The following is a 23,304-nucleotide window of genomic DNA, read 5'->3' as shown; positions in this document are numbered from 1 at the left end:
AGCAAGCATGTGGCAAATGAACCACATGCACTCCTATTGGCCCTGACGAAATGCAGGAAGTCCCTGCTCCTAGTAGTAGGACAACAGAACTGGGGGGGGCTTGGTCAACAATGTACTTGCACGAGCTCCCTTCTGCTCAGCCGTGTGAACATGGTTTGGGGTTTTACAACTCACACTTTGCATAGCTGTTCTTGTGCCATTTAAAAAGCCATACACCTCTTTCCATTTGCTGCTGGAGCAGAATCTCCTTCATACTTAATTTTGCTTTGCATGGTAGCTTTATTGCACCAAAGCCCCTCACAGGAACAACTTTTCCCATTCTATACAGCAGATGGTTGTGGTGCACACAGACACCAGTTAATGTCCATTAGTTCCTTGAATCCTCATGAGAAGTGGACTGATTAACTTCTTAACTTCTCTGCCATCTTCTGTATTGAATATACTCTTATCTGTTTATACAGCATCTAGCACAATGGGGTTCAGGTCCTATTGTGATAACTGAGCCTAGAAATTTACCCTAATTGTAAGCTCAAATGTAAAAAGTGAGGTGTAAGTTCATAAGATGTCACAATAACTTGTAATGATAAATGGTGATGTGGAGGAAAAGGTACGAAATAGACTGATTGAATTGTGCCAAACAAAAAGGTCTTCTGATATAACTCAAGGCCAGTGTTAAGATTATACCTGGTAAACAAGAGGAGTTGGGGACTGGAGATCAGTGAATGAAAATTGGTGTGTCAGAACCTAGGCCTAATTGCTGGACAAAATAATGAGGATGGGGAGTTCTACCCATCACTCCCTTTTGAGGTTCTGAAAGAGACTTTGAGGGAATAATTTGCTACTAGAGCAAGCTTCCACCATTATGGCTGCCATCCCACCATCTCTTGAGACCCCCCGGACCTTCGTCATCCTGAGAAATATCCTGGCCAGAGGGGGACTCTCATGACATCCCCATCAATGCTGGCTTCAGCTAAATCCTAAACACTAACTGAGATGTGAGACTTTGCCCCCTTTTCTCCGCCTGTGCACCTAAATATGTTCTTTTCCTTCCCTACCTTCTTTTTTCTCTTGCCTATCTCTCTCCCTTTTTCTTCTGTTTCATAAGTGTCTGGCTTAGCTGGCCAACCTATATATTCTGTAACACTGCTGTAAGCCTGTGACTAAAAAGTGACAACTAAAAGCAGTGCCCTAAAAGGCCCGATGCTGTTAGAAGTTTGCCAGGTCTCAAAGTAAGACTCTGTGCTGTCCTGGTGTTTTTCAAGCAGTGAGGTTGCAAGTGAATGTCAACACCAGTCTTACTTTTTTCTGTATCTTTAATAAAAGGTTAAAATTATTAACGATGTGTATGCCATGGTATTAAGCTGGCTGAGGTCTCTGTATACCAAACCTTGTTTAAAAGTGTTTACATAACCCAGTCGCTGTCCAACATTAAACAGATATTTGGCCCAGATATTGAGCCTAAATTAATACAACAGAAGTACCATAATAAACAAAATGAATAAAATGTAACTTCTAGTTCAAGCCTACAAATTAGTCCTTCTCAAACAGTGCCTCAAATCCAATAATTCCTACGATCCTTTCTTGAGTTTAATAGGTATTAACCAAAGTAGTTTTTGAAACAGTTCTACTCTTGGCTATGCTTGCAAATTAAAGGCGTTCAGCATCAATTCAACTGGTTTCGTTGCTATCACCTCTTGATAATGGTGGGCATTTTGCTAATGTAGATAAGGCCTTAAAGCTGACAGATTATTCCTCATGATAAACTGTAAGTTTGGGGAAGTTTTCCTTTATTACTGTCAAATTCTAGACGAGCCTCAATGCTTAAATGTTGCTCAGAATTTTTTCCACTTTCAAAAGCTTGCTCTATTTTTACAATGAATCTAAAAGGCTGATGGATGGCATTCTTTTTATATATATTTATATAATATAGTGTGTGTGTGTGTGTGTGTGTGTGTATATACACATGCTAAATATAAATATTGTTTTATGGCAGTGTCTACAGATCATGTGCAGCCTCTGTGGCATCTTTTGATTAAAGGTGCCATAGAAATGCAGCTGGACGGGCTGGCTTAAGTGTTTCTTGGCATCTATGGGCGATTTAGCTTTCTCAGATTCAGTAAGTGGCATCTAGGCAGAAATCCAGAGAAGCTGTTTGCCAAGATGGCAGCTTAAACTAGATGTGCACCCAAGGCAGTTCTCCATCTTTCATTCAGTCCACTTGTTTAAAGACTTTGCTTTCAAAGGGAAAAGCCCTTGAATATTAATAGTAGATGTGGGCTTGGTGGTTGCTTGCCAGGTAACTTATTTTTTCCTTGGTACCCTTTCTCTCAAAACATCCATGCCCTCCTTTATCCTTCTGACTGTTTCCTGCCCTCTCCTTAGGAATAAGAGGGCAGCTGGAATGCTACATTTTTATGAAGATATGGGGGCCACTTAGGCTGGTCACCAGAAGACTATTTGGAGAACTTCTTTCCACCAGTTTGTTTGTCATGTCTATACCAAACATACTTTCAATGTAACATTTTCTTAATGTTTTCAAAACCTTCACTTTTCATGGTGAAGTTTTTGGGTTCCAGTATTTATTTTGCCATGAACAGAATTATAATCTAGTTCCATTTTGAATTATTTCACACTAACTGAAAGAACAAAACAGACTAAGTCTCCAGGAGACAGCACGTGTGTTCTCTTCTGCACTGCATCAGCTCTACCTCTCAGAATAGCATCTCCTGTTGGCAGGAAGACTGCTGGAAAGTTAAAGGTGCAGTACAAACAAGTCAACTCTCATAGCTAACTGCACGACACCCAGCTCATAAGAAATCTCCCTAAGTTGTTAGATTCTGTTTCAGATTTTGGTCCTGTTATATTTACCAAACCTTTCTACTGTACATGCAGTGGAATGTTTCAGACACTACCACGAGGGAGAAGAATTGCTGTTCTTAACCTCCTGAGGATAGGACAAGAAGCAATGGGCTTAAATTGCAGCAAGGGACATTAGGAAAACTTTCTAACTGTCAGGGTGGTTAAGCACTGGAATAAGTTTCCTAGGGTGGTTGTGGAATCTCCTTCATTGGAGATTTTTTAAAAGCAGGTTAGACAAACACCTGTCAGTGTCTAGATTGGTGGTTCTCAACTGTGGTCCACTGCTTGTTCAGGAAAACCCCTGGTGGGCTGGGCCGGGCCAGTTTGTTTACCTGCTGTGTCTGCAGGTTCGGCTGATCACAGCTCCCGCTGGCTGCGGTTTGCCGCTCTAGGTCAATGGGGGGCTGTAGAAAGCGGTGCGGGCTGAGGGACATGCTGGCTGCCCTTCCCACAGCCCCCCATTGACCTGGAGCAGCAAACCGCGGCCAGTGGGAGCCGCAATCAGCCAAACTTGCGGATGCAGCAGGTAAACAAACCGGCCCGGTGCACCAGGGGCTTTCCCTGAACAAGCAGTGGACCAGAGTTGAGAACCACTCGTCTAGATAATACTTAGTCCTGCCATGAGTGCAGGGGACTGGACTAGATGACTTCTCAAGGTCCCTTCCAGTTCTGTGATTCTATGATCAATACACTGGAGACTTAAGGAGCTGCCTGTTGCTATTAAGTTTTCTCTTACAAATGGCACTGGTCAAACTGACAAGGAGAAGGCTAGCCATAGTAAAATAGTACTAAGATTTAAGAAAGCAGCCTTCTTTCCCTATCCCAGTCAATCCACAATGCTGAGCTTCTCCTTTTCCCCCAGCACAGTTTCAATAAGAAAAAAAGTATTTCTGGAACTTAAAAACCTAATTGCCAGGTGCCGGTGCTTCTGGACATAGCAACGAATGCAGTTAGAGCACTTTTATCCACGTTAAGAGTTATGTTCCAATGAAGATGAACACTTCATATGTACCTTCTGGGTCAGCAGTTTAACATAGTTGCAAAAGTTTCTTTTCTACCTTAAATCTGGAGTGTTATCATTTTTTAGTTCACTTTATCCATTAAAGCCTGTTCCTGCAGTGATGGGAACTTTGTGTAGATGGCTTATGATGATTTCCCTTTTCCTCCCTGATGGTGCCCGAGCACTTTGGCTGCACAACGAATCACCGTACCTTATCTAAAATCACGGGCTTACTGAGATCTTAGGTTCAAATCCCAGTAGCAGTGTTGCCAACTCTCATGATTTTATCACAGGTCTTGGGATTTTTGGTGTATATGTTCAAGCCCCAGCTCCTGGAGTCAAGAGACTACATGCAAATTCTCAGTATTCATTAAAGAAAATTAAGTTTCTAGCTCACTCCTGCAGGGAACAGCTTGAAGGCATGCAGTGAGAGCCTAAGGGCTCAAAACCTATAAGGCAAAAATCCTGAATGTGTTGTTTAAATAAAGTCTCTCAATTTTTAAGTCAGTCCCATGATTTTTTTTTTGAATGCTTGAGGCTGGGAATAGTGTAGTAGGTTCGATTTCCCCCTCCGTAATTCAGTGAGAAGTACATTCAGCTATGTAGCTTAATGTGCATGTGTCTTTCAGATGAGACCTCTTCTCCCCCATCCCCTCAAAAAAAAAGTCTCATCTGCTCTGTGAGGCATAAATCACACTTCTCATTTTCCCTTGTCTCCTAGGCTAAAATCTGTTAGGCAACTATACTGTGTACTAGGTGGCTGCACTTCGGCGATGTTGTACTTAAATAGTATGTGAAACACTTCAGTTCAAAAGCAGCTTTTTAACTAAGGTTATCATCACTCATTTTTAGGTACTGTGGCTACTACATTGATCACCAAACAGTTTTCCATGTTGCAAGCTCTGTAGTTAATGTTGAGCTTCAGTGTAGTTCCAAGTTTTCAGAGCAGCCGCTTCTGGTGGAATATGGGAGCTACAACACCAGCCAACGTAAGATGGATTTCAATTTTTTTCCATGCATGTTTATAAAATCCCTTTTTGAATTAAAATATTTATCACAAGTTTAGTTTTATTAAGATTCATGACAAATGAGTTTTGGATTTCCAGAGAAACTGAATTAACTTGAGAATAAATATTCCAAGTAAATCCTGTTTTCTTTACTAACCTTAAGTAAAAGACTTTAAACCTAAAATAAGTCGATGACCTACCCTGAGATTTATCAACTGGTTCACAGTGTTCTAAAATGTCAGCTAAATTTGCCATTCTGTCACCTCCGCACACACCAAAGCCATTGTTAATGCCTGTCTCTGCTGTGTTACTTTGTTGTTGCTGCTCCAGAGAGCTCCCTCAATTAAACAGTGCTCCAGTTAACAAACTCTGACCTTACAGTTTTTTCTATGGGTTTGCATACTGTACCATGCAGCAATCATAACTAAAGAGCCAGCTATGAACAGCCAAAGTTGTAGGTAGTTGGTGTAAAATCATAGGGAATCTTTATTGGGCAGCGTAACACAGAACAGATGTATGTGAGGGAGAGGGAAATACATGAGGCTATAGTATGGAAAAATCCCAACTGAGATCTATTTAATTGAGAGGGACTGTGTCTGTAAATCTTGTACTCTAAACTTTCTTATGCCCATCTTCTACACTGGTCCATACTGCAGTGATATTTGTATTTGACATGGATAAACAGAAATGGACATCAGAAAGGAATCTGAATATTAAAAAAAGAACCAGGACATTCTTGTTTCTGTGGTGAAAGTTGAGTGAAGAGTAGGGTGTAAGAGTATGGCTAACATTAAATGCTTTCCAGTAAGTTAAGGGGGCAGTAATAACACAGCTAACAATACTTTTTAACAGGTTTCAGAGTAGAAGCCGTGTTAGTCTGTATCCGCAAAAAGAACAGGAGTATTTGTGTCACCTTAGAAACTAACAAAAGTTACCATACAAACTCTGAGAGGCTAATTAGTTAAGATGAGCTATTTTACTTTGTTTTATTATAATATTTTAATGGTGTTACTTTCCTGTTGTGAATTACAAATATTTGGAAGCAGAGAATTGATAGATTATCCATTTTGCCTTCAGCATGTCTAGCTGAGTACTTCAAATGTTCCACTGGCTTATGCATTGAGCAGGCTCAGCGCTGTGATGGGGTAAATGACTGCTTTGATGAAAGCGATGAACTCTTTTGTGGTTAGTATTTACTTATTTTTTGCAAACAGAAACCCAAAGTATGTGTTAACATTTTTTCTGTTGGAATTTAAAGAAGATAGTACTAGAAAACTTGAGATTTCCAGACTGTTTTTGCAGGCCTAAGATTAATTCAGATTTGGTTGCTTAAACAATTGTGAAAAATTTTTGAGCCTTGTTTATTTGCTACAGCCACGATGGTGATATTAAAGAGCAAGGGGATATAGGTCAACCAGTTACCCAAAAATAACTGAAAGAAGTCATGTTTATTTTCCTCTGGAGGATGACGTTGTTAAATTAAAACATTCTATGTCCCACCCACTTCCTCATCCTCTTCATCTTAGCAATGCGACTTTATTCTAAATGCGCATTAATGGGTGCTGATGGGGACAGACTATATAGCGGATTAGTGCACTAGCCTTCAGTCATTAAGGATGCATTATCTGAAGACTATAATGGAAGGGATGGCTGAACATCAGATTGGAAATAACCAGTTACAGTTAAAATCAATAGGGTGTACTGTATTAATTGAGATGGAATATACAGGCCCAAAGAGTAGAAGTTGTTACCATTATCCTGAAACCGTGTAGCTTTAAACAGTGTTAAACAAGGGTTGGAGTTTGGTATATCGAGAACTCCGCCTGTTTAGTACCATGGTAAACACATGATTATAAATCCTTTTAACTTTTTTATTAAAGAGAAAGAAAAGAAGGAAAAATAGTTAAAGCATTTGAAATGTAAAGTATTATGACTTTAATTTTAATATTATTGCTTGTTTCCTTTCTCTCTAGCTAGAGAGAGGTTTCAGAAGGAAAATGCCCTTATTTGACAGTCTCTTAGATGGTATTAAAGATGTTAATATTTGTCCTTTGTGGGGAAAGAGAAGAAATTAGTTGTGATTGGCTGGAGCTGTTTGTTCTTGTTAAAATCTAATCCCGATTCATCCCAGGTGGTGGTTGGGATTCAGCTGGAGCCAGGGGAGGCAGCGATGTTATCTGGGTTCCTCTCTCTGGCCCAGTCTGGTCAGGACATTTTTCAGATTAGGAGGATGAAGGTCCGATGTCCCAGGAGATGGTGGGCAACCATGGTGACTTCTCTCCCTCTTTAAGGAGCCCAAAAGCAGCAATGGATGGAATAGCCCATCCTCTCGTTGTTTTGGCCACCACCTAGACTTAGTTTCCAACACACCAATATCGGTTCCCTAATATCCTGTTCCACACTTTCCTTGTTTACCAGGCATGGTCATAACACAGTCCTGGAGTTATATCAGTAGGCCTTTTTAGTTGGACTAATTCAGTCTTTGTTTCCCTTTTGTATCTTTTCGTATCATCATTTGTTGTTACAGGTTATTGTGACATCTTATGAACTTACATTCAATTTTTACAGCTGAGATCACAGTTAGGATAAATTTGTAGGCTCAATAATTACAACCAATGTGGATTTACTTTCTGAATCTGCCACTGACTAGTTTTGTGACCTGGAGTGATTTACTTAGTGTTCTTCTCTTTGGTTTCCTCATGCATAAGACAGTAATAATACTTACCTTTGTGAAGAACCTGGTGATAGAGGAAGATGTATAAATCTTTTAAATGGTGGTGGTATTAATAAAACTCTACACAGACCTCCAAACTTAGCCATGATATTTGCGTTGCTGATCTCCTGCTTTCTTCCTACTCCAGCTGTGCCCAAAGAGAGTTGTAATGCCAGCTTCTTGATGCAGTATACTTCACTTGCCTGCAATGGAATACATGACTGTGAGGATGGCAGAGATGAGCAGAACTGCACCAAAAGTATGATCACTTTTTGGTCATGTATGTTTCCTCTCCATCATTTACCCAACTCTAGTTGGAATATCTGGCCCAAATGATATTACTCTAAAGGGCATAGACAAGCTCTAACATGAAAATCCTTAGACAATTGTTTTTGTGTAGGCATGAAATGATGCTTAGCTTCCTGAGATGCTTGTAAAAAAGCCCAACAAACCTCTGAGGCTGCTCTCAGGATTCAATGCCTGTAAAGAGCTATGTAAGAGGTAAGTCTTATTAGGAGTCAGCATAGTTTTGTTTGAAACACAGATATTTCTCAGATCAGCAAGACACCAAAGGACCAAAATTGGGGAAATGCTACAAAAATATTTTTTTCAGTCTAGCCATGTGTTAGGCTATTTAACTTTTATTCTAGCCATGTGAAATTTCATAGGATATTTCTGAGTTGTCAAGAAATGAGTGTTTCATTTATTTAATGTGACCCAAGAAGGAATAGGAAAAGATATGAAGGACTTAGAGGTTGGAATACACCTTACCTAAAATATGATTATTTTATGCTGTTGTAATAAAAGTATTGACGTCTTTGCTAATGACTTTCATTGTTTTCCAGTCTACACTTAGGCCTTGCCTACACTTAAATTTTTACAGCATAACTTTGCTGGTTAGGAGCATGAAAAAAAATCACACCTCCCAGCATAGCTATGTCACCAAAAGTCTTATTGGAGATGCTGCTTATACGAGGAAAATTTTCTTTTGCTGGTATGGCTTACTCTGTTCAGTTTTTGCTAGTATAAGCTGAATATCTAATGGGGGGGGGGTTTGTAGTGGGGGTTTAGCCAACCAGTGGAGACTATTTCTTAGTCCCCGCTGCTGGATTGACATTCCAGAAGCATATGGTTCCATTTTGTTTCCTGTTTCAGGTATTCCTTGCAGCAACCAAACTTTCAAGTGCAGAGATAATATTTGCATTAGAAAGCAAAATGCAAAGTGTGATGGAACAGCAGACTGTCTTGATGGAAGTGATGAAAGCAACTGCAGTAAGAGGCTCTCTCAACTATTAATCTTCAAATTTTAGCTTTTTATATTTAAATTACATTTTTTCCTATTTAAAGTACACACACTTTCTACTCAGTGGTAAGTGTGTTCAGAACACGTTTAGTACATTGTTAATAAGTTGAAGTTTGGAAATCAAGTGACATTAGGTCTGATTTGTGTTGTTATGGAACTTCCATAGTTTTTTAAGTGTTTGTATTGTGAGGAGCCTTAACTCAAACTTGTGCATGTGGTTTTAATCTTCAGGTTTAAAATAGATTCTTGTCTGGGAAGCTAAAGAGCAGGGCGAGTTGCAGAGTGAAGTTGGGTAGCCAGTCAAAGAATCAGATCTATTCGAGTTAAAAATTTGCCAACACTACAGAGTTTTTTAATTGATGCACCAGCTTCCTCAGTCACTTAATTTAGAGGATATCGTTCCCATTACATGATGATACAATCCTATTAAGAGGATGGATGCCTCAGCAAACCATTGGTAATTTGAATTTTCTGAGGATCATGGTAAATTTGGAGGGAGAAGGGAGAGCTGCCAAGGATAAACAGTTATCTTGAAAAGTTACATAAAATCTAACTTTTTTACTATGAGCTGTGTGCTAATGAAAGATGCATGGCTGACATCATAGGATAGTAGTCCTCTATGCACAGGAAAAAGTACAGCATGGAATATAGTGATTAAACCAATGCAATAATATCTGCCTGAATTTGCAGGTGGTCTTAGACAAATCGCTCTGAGAAGTGTAACCTGCCTCTTTCAAGGTCAAGTGTTAATTGGCACCATTTGGAACTTAAATGGCAACATGAACTATTTTAATTCAGATCAAAGCATGAAAAAAGAGATGCTCTATAAAAAAGAGATGCTCTATAATGAAGATCTGTGCTATCTCAGTGGCATCTGTTTATTTCATTTATTGTATTATTCTTCCATTACTTAGTTTAGGTTCACGCCTTTTAGCAGGGAAAGTTCCATGTTAGGTTAGTAATGTGCCTACAACAGTTCTGTGATTGGGATCCGAGGTGCTACTGCAATACATGTAATCAATAATAATAAAAGTCTTACGTTGGCATGATGAGAAAGTAGAATCTTGGTTTGTTTTCCAATCTGTTAGCTACAAATATAAGTCAGAGAATATTCGTATCTCTTTAACCTGGCAAGTCGTTCACATACACCTCCCAGTATTGCCAATCCCAAAACATAAGCTGGACACCAAAAAATCATGACACTTAACATTTAAATCACGGTGTTTGTCTGTCATCTGACTTTTGAACTCCACTTGCCCACCCCAATGCACCTGCCAAATTAATGTTGCCAGCTCCTGCTAATTTATACTGAGACTATTTTTGTCCCCTTTTTAAAATGAGTTCTAGCCAGGGGACTCAAATAAGGTTGGAACCTCATTGTTACGCACTGTACAAACACAAAAGCATCTCTCACCTGAAGAGCTTGCCTTCTTATGCAAAGCATGGCAATGAGTTTGTGATATGGGAGCTGGGAATGGAACTAGCCAAGATCCTTTTGTATAGGGCTGCCCACCAAACAATCTTCGAAAAGGAGGCATTGCTTGGTGGAAAAGGTAAGTTTGCTAACTCACTTCTGACTTTTTTGGAGGCAGGTACGGTCCTCCACTCCTCTCAGGGGACTTCAGGCAGAATGTTCCACACGTTGCTGTGTTTCAAATACGCTATTGGCTATATCCCGTTCTTAAAGTGATGGCTCCCATTAACCAAAACACACACACTGAAAATGCAGACAACAGGAAAACAAATATTAATACAACAAATTCATTTCTAAATCCAGTGGTCTGCTACATAAAATATCCTAGGCTCCTTATGTTAACTTGGATACAGAAATATGTTTTTTTTACCCCTGCATACACCATAAGTGCACAACCTTCAGATCCCTCCACAGACCTCTTCCAGTTATAGGAATAACTGGTGAGAGGGAAGGCAGGCTGTTATCTTTGCTGTAAACCAGTCTATAGAGGGAGACATGTAACAAGCCTCCTGTTTGAGTCATCTTTGGGAGCTGAACCAAGGACTGATGGATCTAAAAGCATGAGCCTTTAGCACTTGAGCTTAAAAGCCCCCGCAGAACTCTTAGCATGGAAGTAGTAGGAGTGTCATAAACATCTGAGTGATCTAACTGCTAGTGAGTGAGACAGAGCCAAATAGTTCATGTAGCTAATTGAAGCACCTGATTTGCCATTTTTCTTCTGAATGACCTGTGGCAAAATGGGTGAGACTAAGCTCTCTTATAATGGAGACTTGTGTTCTAGTCCCCAATCTTTCTGAAGTGACCTTGTGCAAGCTCTTAATTACCTCATCTTTGAGATGGGTGAATGATAGTTAACCCCTGAAAGGTCTGAAACTCCTAAAAAGAGTGGCTCATAATAGAGGTGGTGAAATGCCTAGAAACATTAACACTCATCAGTGGAGAGCTGGGATGAGAGCTCATGGTATATAGATTTGTAGTTTAGTGCATCGTCTTCTAGGTAACAGGGCCTGGCGGGAAGGGGGAAATCTTTCTCCCTTGTGTCATAAGTCACATGATGCATGGAGCTTTTCATGTCATTGTGAGACTGCCAGTAGCAGGGGCCAAAATTGTTGTATTCATAAGATTAGAGGAGCTGGCAACAGTGATTTCTATGCTAGGTTATTGACCATTGCATGTGCCGTCTGTGTGAAATAAACTTTTTTGGCCCCAATCCATTCCTGAGTGGACAAGTATCCAAGTCATAAACCCCCCACTGTGGCTGCCACTCAACTGCTGCTTTCTTCACCGTTTCAAGAGAAGGGCAACAATTAGAGTAGTTCAGTAATGCTGTGTAGCTCCTCCAAAAGGGATGCCTCCAGCTCAGTTCAGGAACTTCAGAGGGGGGTAGGAATGGTAGCTGGTCTCCTCCCCTCCGTATCTAGTTTATATATTGAAACCCACCCACAGTAAATTTATTCTCCTAACATCTCTGCGAGGTAGGGAAGGGTTATCTCTGCTTTGCAGATGGTGAATTGAGGCACAGAGCGTGAGTGACTGGCTCACAATTGCTCTGGAAGTCTGTGGCAAAGCTAGGAGGAGAACCCAGAACTCCCCAGTCCAGTGCAGTAACCACAAGACCATCTTTTCTTTCCATGAATAGGTAAGATAAATCTAGGACCCTTGTCTCCAGGGTTTTTGGTTCAGGGCCTTTCAGTGAAATGTATTTCAAGATACCTTTGTTGAAGATGATGGTGGGAAGAAGGATTCTTTCTTCCTCCGTTTGGGAAGCATCCTTGCACATGATGGTGTTAGTGTCCTAGAAATAATAAACTTATCAATCTTCTTTTAAAGGCTGCGGCAGTAGTAAAATCAGTGATATCTACCATCGAATCATAGGAGGCTCTGATGCACTAGAAGGTGAATGGCCCTGGCAAGTCAGCCTCCATTTTGTTGGAGTTGCTTATTGTGGGGCATCGGTGATCTCTAGGGAGTGGCTTCTATCGGCAGCTCATTGTTTTCAAGGAAACAGGTAAACAATGACATCCACTTAATGCACCTGAAGCATTTTCAGTACCTCTGAATGTGGTGGTTTCTGATAGATATGGCACAGGGTGACTTAACTGAACACTGTCACTTGATTTCAGTTCATTTAATACTATGAATTAAATAATGAGGGGGTTTAACCAGTATCATCTTACAAAAATAATTCCCCTGCACTTCACATGTACAGAAATCCTAATGATGTTGGGAGGTCCAGTTTTTAAATTTACCTTTCATTTCACATAGTCTAAATTAAGTTTTGGTGGCGTGTTGAGTATGTACGCTGTATGCCCTCACAGCATGAGTATAAATAACAGCGTAGCCGCTGAGGATCTGCTTAGGCAGGTAAAGACATGCCAGAACCTTAAGGTATATATCCTACGCACCTTTCTACATGCCCAAGCAGGGCCTCTCATGTCTACCATGCGAACTTTAGCAGACTAGTGTCTTGCTGCATTCCCACTATCAGAGCCACGTGTAGCTACCTACGCATCACAGTGTGGACACAGCCCGCTTTTCACTGTAGCGTGTAACTACACATACCCTATATGCTGCCACAAGTGTAGAAAAGGCCTTAGATGCAGGTATCTACAAGGTGGTATTACTAACAGTGTGCTGCTAACAGCAAGTTAGACGTCTTTACAGGGAGGTGTGAGGACAAGGTCCTTGTCCCAAAGAATTACTATGTAGGTAAGACAACAAGGAAGCTTAAAAAGGGAATAGGAAGCTGCAGCAAAAGCATTTTGGGTAAAATGTGATACCAGCACGTATTCTGTTAATTCCATATTTTGTGGTTTTGGTTTTCTTCTTTTGGGTTTAAAAATTGCTATTTTATAATTCAACACCAGGGTTTTCCTGGGCATTGTGTCATGAAGATGTTTCCAAGAATTTGTCTTGAAGATTGATTGTACGTTAATCCATTGTCAATTAGGCTATCCGATCCTCGAACCTGGACTGCACACTTAGGCATGCACACTCAAGGGAACGCCAAGTTTGTGTCTGCGGTGAGAAGAATCATTGTTCACGAATACTATAACAGCAGAAACTATGACTATGATGTTGCACTGCTACAGCTAAGCCTGCCATGGCCTGACACAATGAAACACGTTATTCAACCGATCTGCATACCTCCACTTTCACATAAAACACACAGTGGCGAGAAGTGCTGGATAACAGGCTGGGGTCAAAGGCAAGAAGCAAGTGAGCTCTTACTTTCATTCACTCATAGGTCCAAACTGAATTCCGTTGTAAACAAATGCAAAATGAGTTCCATTGACTCAAGTGAAGTTGTACTGGCTCACTCCAAGGTTGAATTTGACTTGTGTCTGGTTAGTCTTCACTCTTTCCTGCATTAAGCAGGACTACACTCAAATGGAAGGACGGGGCAGGATTCCTTATTTCCTACTGCCCTGTAGTGTGTTTGTTCTGTTCTTCCTGTCTGAAGGGCTTAAGCTTCTAGAAGTGTCTTAGGGAGGTTAACTCCAGACACTAAGACTGTTCGTTCTGATGGTAACTTGACATCCTGCTTGGAGAACTCAACCGGCTAGAGTTTCTGTAGAACCAGGTAGAACTAAAAATCTCATGTGTTTATGTAGTTTGGATTAAACACACATGGAACTAATCTTTCTATGGTGTTAGGTGGATGTACGTTTTAAAAGAAAGGAACTTAATTGTTTAACACAAGTTTTATAGAACTTACATTTGTATTGAACAATACATTATCTTCATGGGTTGCATTGAGATAATTGCCTAGATCTGGAGCAACAGGAATTAAACTGTTGGGCAGGGAGTCTCCAGAAGCTAACACACTAACTGTCAAATACATGAGCAGTATTTTTGAAGTCTATTAAATCAGGTTGGCTTTCTTTCAATGTGTTTTCCAGATGACCAGGGTTCAGCAATTCTGCAGAAAGCTGAGGTAGAAATTGTTGACCAAACATTGTGTCATTCCACATATGGGATTATCACAGCCCGGATGCTATGTGCGGGGGTGATGTCTGGGACAAAAGATGGCTGCAAAGTAGGTTTTTTAAATACAGCTCAAATTAAATCATTCTCTTTGATCTTTCATTGTTGCTTTATAAGTGGTAAAGAACTATTGGCTAACTGTCTTGATGTGTGTATAGTTCTGCTCTGAAAAACAGCTGTGCAAAAGACGTTTTTATCAGTAAATCTGCCATCTGTGTGCTGACTTCACTAGCATTAAATGTGTTGGCAGTGGTGGGAAAGGAAATATTATTACTCTGGTTAGTACTACAAAACCAACACAGCAAAGAAGAAGCTGAGACCTACTTCTTTGTGTGCATCAATAGCACTGTTTGCTAAGTTTCAGTTACAGGGCCAATGGGTCATACAAATGCAAGTCAGGATCACAAGGTTTCAGGATAAATACTGCCTTCAAACAGATGAAGACTTAAAAGAAAGCCTGAACCTAGCCTGACTCTTGGATGCCAGGTTGGGATTACAAGGTTGACAGCTGAAGTGCAAGCAAGCAAGCAAGCAAGCATAATTTCACAAGTGAATAGCATACTTGATGTGGAGTCACTGAAAGACAATAAACATGGAATTCTGTAATGTCATTTGTACAGTCACTTTGCTCAGGCACTAAGATGAGTATATCTGCTCTTTTAAAATTTGAGGGCCAGAATCTGAGTGTTTTTAAATCCTGTCCTGGCCAGGATGGAAGTGGGATTGACCTATAAACCTGTCCTGTCCTTTTGCTAGTGTTGGAAAGTGATAATGAAACAATAAGTATCTAAGGCCTTGCCTACATAAGGAATTTGCCCCAGTCCACCAATCAGGAATTAACACTACTGCAGCTATGTGGGTGAGTGGCCAAACATAGTCAAGGAAAGCCACAATTTGCAGCATTGATGCCTTGTCCTATTGAAAGCTAGAGTAAGCACCACTGGTGCAAATTGTAGCTGTCTGTTTTTTGTGATTCTTAGAGCTAGTCAAAACTTGGAATTTCCAAATTGGGACAAAAACATTGAAATTTCTGAACTTTTGTTTTGGTAACATTGAAATGACCTTATCAAAATGACTTCTGTTTTATTAGTGTATTGTATAAGATAAAATTCAAAACAGTGAAGTTGAAACACAACATTTAAATTGTTTCCTTCAAAATATTGGATGAAATTAGTACATGTCTCTGAAACACATTGTATAGATGATACAAATGGATACGTCTGATCTGCATTATATTTAATTGAATTCATTTCTTTTATTCCTAGTCAGACCTAATGGGCCAAGTTTTTCTGTCATTAAGCAAAATTTCCACTGAGCTCCATGGAGTTGTTGCCCAAGTATATACTGTGGAATTTTGCCTAGGTTTTATTACTCTTTTTACCATAGAATATCTAAACTAAAATATTCTTTTCTTAGGGTGATTCTGGGGGACCCCTGTCATGTCGAAGCAACAGCGATGGAAAATGGTTTTTGACTGGCATTGTTAGCTGGGGTTATGGCTGTGGAAGACCAAATTTCCCTGGTGTATACACAAGGGTGTCAAAGTTTTCTCCGTGGATTCACAAATATGTGCCTTTGGTTTTGTAATCTGGAAATGGTCAAATGGCAACAAAGTATATTGTATTTGGATTATCTCCATTAAAATCATATTAATAAATGTTGATGGATGTTCAATTTTTTTGCATGCATCACAGATCACACAAATGCCTTATCTTCAAAATGACCACAAATTCTACTTGTTGCAATAGAAAATACAGGGCATCTGTTTAGCTGGAGGGTGAGATTGTATTTTGCATGTCTGGAAAGCCTAGTGCAAGGGATGTTTAAGGTAGACCACAGGCATGCTAGGACGAATAAGTGTCAACTTTTGAAAGCAATATGGACAGAGCAATGACTGCAATGGGAAATGACCATGCAAGTCACAACAGTTGTGCAGTTTTGGCAGAAGAGTCATAGAGTTGAAGGCCAGAAGGGACCACCAGATCATCTAGCCCAGGGATCTCAAACTTAAATCACCATGTGGTCCACATGAGGACTAGTACATTGGCCTGAGGGACACATCACTGACACCCGCCCCCCACTGCCCCAGCCCCACCCCTTCCATGAAGCCCCACTCCATCCGAACCCCTTCCCCAAAGTCCCCACACCAACTCTGCTCCCTCCCTGCCCCCTTCTAACCTCTTCCACAAATCCTGGCCCTGGCCCCGCCTCTTCCCCGCCTCCTCCCCATAGCGCGCGGCTCCCCGCTCCTCCTCCCTCCCTGCTGGAAAGCCCTAAACACTGCCAAACAGCTGTTTGGTGGCAGGAAGCGCCTGGAGGTAGGCAGAGGAGCAGGGACGTGGCGCGCTGGGGGGGAGGGGAGGCGAGGCGGCGGGTGAGGAGAGCTTGGCGGCCACAGGAAATAACTCCAGGTCACGTGTCTGAGACACGTGATCTAGTCTGACTTCCTGTGTATCGCAGGCCACCTCCCAGCATCAAGATGCTAACTCAACAACCAAAATGAGATTACAGCCCACAGGAGACTAGACTATTCATAGATACTAAGGTCAGAAGGGACCATTCTGATCATCTAGTCCGACCTCCTGCACAATGCAGGCCACAGAATTTCACCCACCCACTCCTACGAAAAACCTCACTTATGTCTGTGCTATTGAAGTCCTCAAATCATGGTTTAAAAACTTCAAGGAGCAGAGAATCCTCCCTCAAGTGACCCGTGCCCCATGCTACAGAGGAAGGCGAAAAACCTCCAGGGCCTCTTCCAATCTACCCTGGAGGAAAATTCCTTCCCGACCCCAAATATGGCGATCAGCTAAACCCTGAGCATATGGGCAAGATTCACCTGCCAGATACTACAGAAAATTCTTTCCTGGGTAACTCAGATCCCATTCATCTAATATCCAATCTCAGGGGATTAGGCCTATTTACCCTGAATATTTAAAGATCAATTAATTACCAAAATCACATTATCCCATCATACCATCTCCTCCATAAACTATTATGTGCCACAGGCAGAGAATAGGAGGGACCAAGGTGCACCTGTGTTTGAAGCCCCTGCAATGGCAGGGAAATGATTAAGTGAGATATAACCAGATAATCCTGGCAAGTGACCCAGGCCCACAGACTGCAGAGGAAGGCGAAAAAAAAAAAAAGACAACCTTAGGTCATTTCCAGTCTGACCTGGAGGAAAACTCCTTCCTGACCCCACACATGGCAATCAGTTTGACTCTGAGCAGGTGAGCAAGAACCAGTCTTAGTGCAAACAAGAGGAAAAGTTGGGACCCATGGCAGCAGTTGTATTTCTCTTCAAGCATGCAAAAACAAAAAGAAAAGCCAGGCCAATGAGCAGCCTAAATAAATCAAGCCAATCTTTCTTGTGACCTGTGAGTCTTTTCCTTGTTCTTCCCATTTCTCCAATATTACCAGGTAATAGTCTAAACAATCAGCAATAATGGCGCCTTCTGTCAGGAAGCAGGAGATAAGATCAGTACTTATGTCACAATCAACCCATTCCCCATAGCTGTTGATGTCCTGCATGGTGGGAGCATGAAGTAGCATCCACCTTAGTATTTGTGCCCACTAATCTTCCTTTCTTCACCTCTTCCAGCAAGAAGACAACATCAAGTGAAGGAGACCAGACTGACATTGGAAAGCATGGCAGAAGAGTTGAGAGTAAAAGAGGGTAAATGATGATAGACTAGTTTCGTTTTTTTTTTTTTTTTGCTCCTCCTCAGGCACGAGCAGTCTGAATTCCAAAAGCCACTTTCCAGAGATTATCATTGGCCATCTACTGGTAAATACCTATCAATGGAACAAGTATACTAATTTACTGGGAGAAACAAGTCCTTCTGCTCTGCTAGCTGAGAACTGCAGTTTCAAAACAGCTGACAACCCTACCCTGCAAGAGTGCTTATGTGACTGTGTTTGTACATATATTTGACACTTTTTTTCTCTCTAAAAGCTCTTGAGAACACAATTGCTACTACAGATATTTGTCAAGAATGAATAAAAAGTGTTATGAATACAATCTAATGGAATCTGAGGCTTTTATCCTGAATTTACACTGAAAGTATCAGACATATAGATGTAGCATGTACTAAAAAGATGTTTAAAATATTGAGGGTGAAGACTCTAATCCCAGAACTAGTTTAGACATACTAAAATCTACTGCCCATCATTTTGACTTTAGGTTGGATTCTGACACTAGTACTTCATTTGTAGATTGTCTACTTAGATGGTGATACTACCACCATAAGAAATAATGAATACTACTATGAGTATTACCAGTTAAGACAGTCTGAAGGTTTAGATCTCAAAATATGCCTGTACCAATTTATATATGGATTGGTTACATTTGATACTAATCTATAGGCCAATATTTTCATTAGCGATGAATTGTTATGTATTTGTACATTGCTAAGCACTAATGAGCTCTGGCCTCTAGACACTATTGCAGTGCTTAATAGTAATTAATAATAATTAATTGTATAGTATTATAGTTGTAATTTATTAATAATAATAATTGTCTTTGTGAAAACAAGTTTTATATATTCTGATATGGGGCATAGTTACTAGACCTGGTTGCAGAATGAAAATTAAATTTTGTGGATGTTATGCCAATTTGAAACTATGTTTATTCTGACAGGTTTCAGAGTAGCAGCCGTGTTAGTCTGTATTCGCAAAAAGAAAAGGAGTACTTGTGGCACATTAGATACTAACAAATTTATTTGAGCATAAGCTTTCGTTAGTCTCTAAGGTGCCACAAGTACTCCTTTTCTTTTTATCTTTGTTCTGTTTCCCATAAAGGTCCAAATTTCTCACTGAATATTTTTAAATGATTGGAAGGGGGTGGGGGGAGAAGGAAGGGATTGATAAGTGGGGAAACATTCTAAAATCAAACTTGTTAGCTTTGAGGTGGGGAGAGGAAAATTTCACTAAGCTGATGGATCAAACCAGGCAAATTTGAAACAGAAGGAAAAAACCCAAACTTGAAAAAATGGGGGGAGAAATATTTTTTGGGGGGAGAAATATTTTTGGGACAGCTGCCAGAAAAAACATTTCACTTAAAGTTTGTTGAAAAACTGTAAAATAAATAAATAAATAAATAAATACTTTTTAAAAAAGTTAACATTTGAGTCCATTTTTGAAAAGGCCATATTTTAAGCAATTTCATTGAGGAAAAATTGCAACTAGCTCCAGCATTCAACTTGAAATCAAAGGTTCTAATCCTGCAAAGACATAAATACTAGGGCTGTCAAGCAATTAAAAAAATTGTTATTAATCACACTGTTAAACAATAATAGAATACCATTTATTTACATATTTTTTGGATGTTTACAACATTTTTCAAATATATTTATTTCAATTACAACACAGAATATAAAGTGTACAGTGCTCACTTTATATTTAATTTTGATTACAAATACTTGCACTGTAAAAAACCCCATAAGAAATAATATTTTTCAGTTCACCTAATACAAGTACTGTAGTGCAATCTCTTTATCATGAAAGTTGAGCTTACAAATGTAGAATTATTAACAAAAAATAACTGCATTCAAAAATAAAACAGTGTAAAATTTTAGAGCCTTCAGTGTCCATTCCGTCCTCCTTCTTGTTCAGCCAATCACTCAGACAAACAAGGTTATTTACATTTGCAGGAGATAATGCTGCCTGCTTCTTGTTTACAATGTCACCTGAAAGTGAGAACAGGTGTTCTCATGGCACTTTTGTAACCGGTGTACCCGGTGTCACAAGATATTTATGTGCCAGGTACGCTAAAGATTCATATGTCCCTTCATGCTTTAACCACCATTGCAGGGGACATGCATCCATGCTGATGAAAGGTTCTGCTCGATAACCATCCAAAGCAGTGCAGACTGACACATTCATTTTCATTATCTGAGTCAGATGCAACAGCAAAAGGTTGATTTTCCTTTTTGGTGGTTCAGTTTCTGTAGTTTTCATATTGGAGTGTTGCTCTTTTAAGAGTTCTGAAAGCGTGCTCCACACCTTGTCCCTCTCAGATTTTGGAAGGCATTTCAGATTCTTAAACTTTGGGTCAAGTGCTGTAGCTATCTTTAAAAATCTCATATTGGTACCTTCTTTGCGTTTTGTGAAATCTGCAGTGAAAAGTATTTTTAAAATTAACAACATATGCTGGGTCATCATCCGAGACTGTTATAAAATGAAATATATGGCAGAACATGGGTAAAACGGAGCAGGGGACATACTATTCTCCCCCAAGGAGTTCAGTCACAAACTTAATTAACTCATTTTTATTTTATTTTTTTTAATGAGCATCATCAGCATGGAAAAATGTCCTCTGGAATGGTGGCTGAAGCATGAAGGGGCATATGAATGTTTAGCATATCTGGTACATACATTGCAATGCTGGCTACAAAAGAGCCATGCAAATGTCTTTTCTCATTTCAGGTGACATTGGAAATCAGAAAAGGACAGCATTATCTCCTGTAAATGTAAACAAACTTGTTTGTCTTCGTGATTGGCTGAACAAGAGGTAGGACTGAATGGACTTGTAGGCTCTGAAGTTTTATATTGTTTTGTTTTTGAGTGCAGTTATGAAACAAAAAAAAATCTACATTTGTAAATTGCACTTTCATGACAAAGAGAGTGCCCTAAAGTACTTGTATGAAGTGAATTGAAAAATACTATTTTTTTGTTTATCATTTTTACAGTGCAAATATTTATACACTTTGATTTCAGTTACAACACAGAATACTATATATGAAAATGTAGAAAACCATCCAAAATATTTAATAAATTTCAATTGGTATTCTATTGTTTAACAGTGGGATTAAAACTGCAATCAATCGTGATTAATTTTTTTGAGTTAATTGTGTGAGTTAACTGTGATTAATCGACAGCCCTAATAAATACATATTTAATGTGTGCACTGAATAGTGCTGTTAAAGTCTATGAGGCTTTCAAGCTAGGGGCCTTAATATAATACATTTTCATATCATTCTTAAATGTACTCTGAAGAAGCAACCAATTCATAAACGAAGTTTTAAAATGTGCTGTGGAATAGCAATACCTCCTCTGAGGCATTGAATAGTGGTGGTTATATCTAAATTACAAGCAGCTTTGAGGCTTGTTTTTTCACTAAATGGTATGCTAGCTCTAAGGCACTGTAGTGCCTGTGTATTATTGCCCTTCTTCTCCAAACCCTAATCTTTAAACCTATTTCTTTGATGAAGCCTCCTTACACATGTCCACATGCCTTTGTGATTCACCTGATGCATAAACTCCAGCAGATAAATGATCAGGGTAGAACTGAAAAGTGCACTAAAGGGGAGATTATGAGAGGACCAAATGAGATTTGGGCACTTCGTTGCGCTTTGCATCTTTGAAATCTGAAACTTAAATCTCCATTCAACTAATAAATTACGGTGTAGGGAATTATAACTTACTCTTCTCTAATCTATAGGACCCGAACCTTTGTAGTATACAAATTCCTAAAACGGGACAAATGTAAGTGGCTGGAGCAAAGGATTAGAATTCAAACTTCCTATTTCTATTCCAGCTCCTTAAGTAACCTTAAGAAAGTCAGGTTTCAGAGTAGCAGCCGTGTTAGTCTGTATTCACAAAAAAGAAAAGGAGTACTTGTGGCACCTTAGAGACCAACAAATTTATTTGAGCATTAGCTTTCGTGAGCTACAGCTCACTTCATCGGATGCATCAATAAATTTGTTAGTTTCTAAGGTGCCCACAAGTACTCCTTTTCTTTCTTAAGAAAGTCACCATACTTCCCAGCCTCAATTTCCCTAAATTGAGTATAATGTTTAATAGTTTGCACATACACTAGTTTTTATGCAAGGATCTTGCTGAACTTTAGTAGGGTGGTTAAGAATTGTTTTGCATTCAACCAGCTATATGCCTGATCTGTAGACCATACTTATGCAAAAGTCATTAAAAATCCATGTAAATTTTGTTTAAGTAATGACTGCAGCAAATTGGGTACTATAAACTAGAAACAAGGCTTCTCATGCATTTTTCTTCATGAGTATTGTTTAGTTTATTTAGGGCTAACACTATTAAAAAAAAAAAGAAAGAAAATCTAAGAGGCCTTCTTCCCTAATGCATTTCTTCTATCTGAAAGTTTCTTCTAACTTAAGTCAGACAAATACCAGTCAATCAGTGAGCCATGTATAAAATGGGAGTAGATGGAAAGGGGAGGAGGACTTGAAAGAGAAACATTTGTGTGGTTCTTTTTTGCATTCCTGAGTCATGAGAGGGACTAGATTGCATTCAAGCAAATTCCTTCTGCATTCTAAATCACTTTTGGATTTACTTTTTCCCTGAATTAACTTTAGTACCAGGACCTTTAATATTTTAAGCACCCTACGCTCATGGATACTGGAACAGTTTGTATGGGGGGGGGGTGCTGTGAGCCATTGAACCAAACTGTAAACCCTGTATGTTATGCAAACCACTCCAAGCTAGGGGGTGCTGCTGCATCCCCAGCACCTCCTAGTTTCAGCATCTCTGCCTACATTTTCTTTATTGGCATATGCAGAATTTCATTTCAATTGTAGTAAAGCAATTTACTCCAAAAAGGTAAACTTGAACACTAAGAAAAGTATTGTTAGTACTTCTGTTCTGTGACATAGGCACTACATTGTTGTTTAGAATTGTAGAAGTCCATTTTTCCTCAGAAATGGTGCACCACAGATTCCTGTGAATATCTCCAGGGTTTCTATCAGGTGTTCAATAGAAGCTGCTGCATTTAGATCAGCTTGGATTTAATTTGTTTTTGATCATTTATTGTACACACACTGTTTGGAAAAGTAACTGAAAGTTTCTCTAGCTCATGTATTTCTAAGGAGATGAATAATTGATCTATCATTCCTTTGGAGGGATCTATTAAGCCTGCGTGGAAAACAAAGAGTTACAGCAGTGATGACTCTTCCTTCCCACCTACCTTGAATGCAGACTGGCTCTCTC

General features: G+C 39.6%; 1 protein-coding gene across 1 annotated transcript in view; it reads left to right on the top strand.

The window, feature by feature from the left end:
* Window positions 1-15,972, top strand: part of TMPRSS7 (transmembrane serine protease 7) — a 69,125-nt gene extending 53,153 nt beyond the window's left edge. Inside the window, exons 9-16 of the mRNA XM_043510395.1 lie at window positions 4,712-4,848; window positions 5,944-6,051; window positions 7,728-7,838; window positions 8,735-8,851; window positions 12,187-12,364; window positions 13,307-13,575; window positions 14,259-14,395; window positions 15,760-15,972. Coding sequence (XP_043366330.1) covers window positions 4,712-4,848; window positions 5,944-6,051; window positions 7,728-7,838; window positions 8,735-8,851; window positions 12,187-12,364; window positions 13,307-13,575; window positions 14,259-14,395; window positions 15,760-15,930 — 1,228 coding nt within the window. The 3' untranslated portion in view covers window positions 15,931-15,972. The remainder of the gene's footprint in view (window positions 1-4,711; window positions 4,849-5,943; window positions 6,052-7,727; window positions 7,839-8,734; window positions 8,852-12,186; window positions 12,365-13,306; window positions 13,576-14,258; window positions 14,396-15,759) is intronic.
* Window positions 15,973-23,304: the final 7,332 nt, after the last annotated feature.

Source organism: Dermochelys coriacea, chromosome 1 (assembly GCF_009764565.3).
Source record: "Dermochelys coriacea isolate rDerCor1 chromosome 1, rDerCor1.pri.v4, whole genome shotgun sequence".
In the NCBI taxonomy this organism is placed as follows: Eukaryota; Metazoa; Chordata; order Testudines; family Dermochelyidae; genus Dermochelys; species Dermochelys coriacea.
This window is presented reverse-complemented; position numbering and strand designations above follow the sequence as displayed.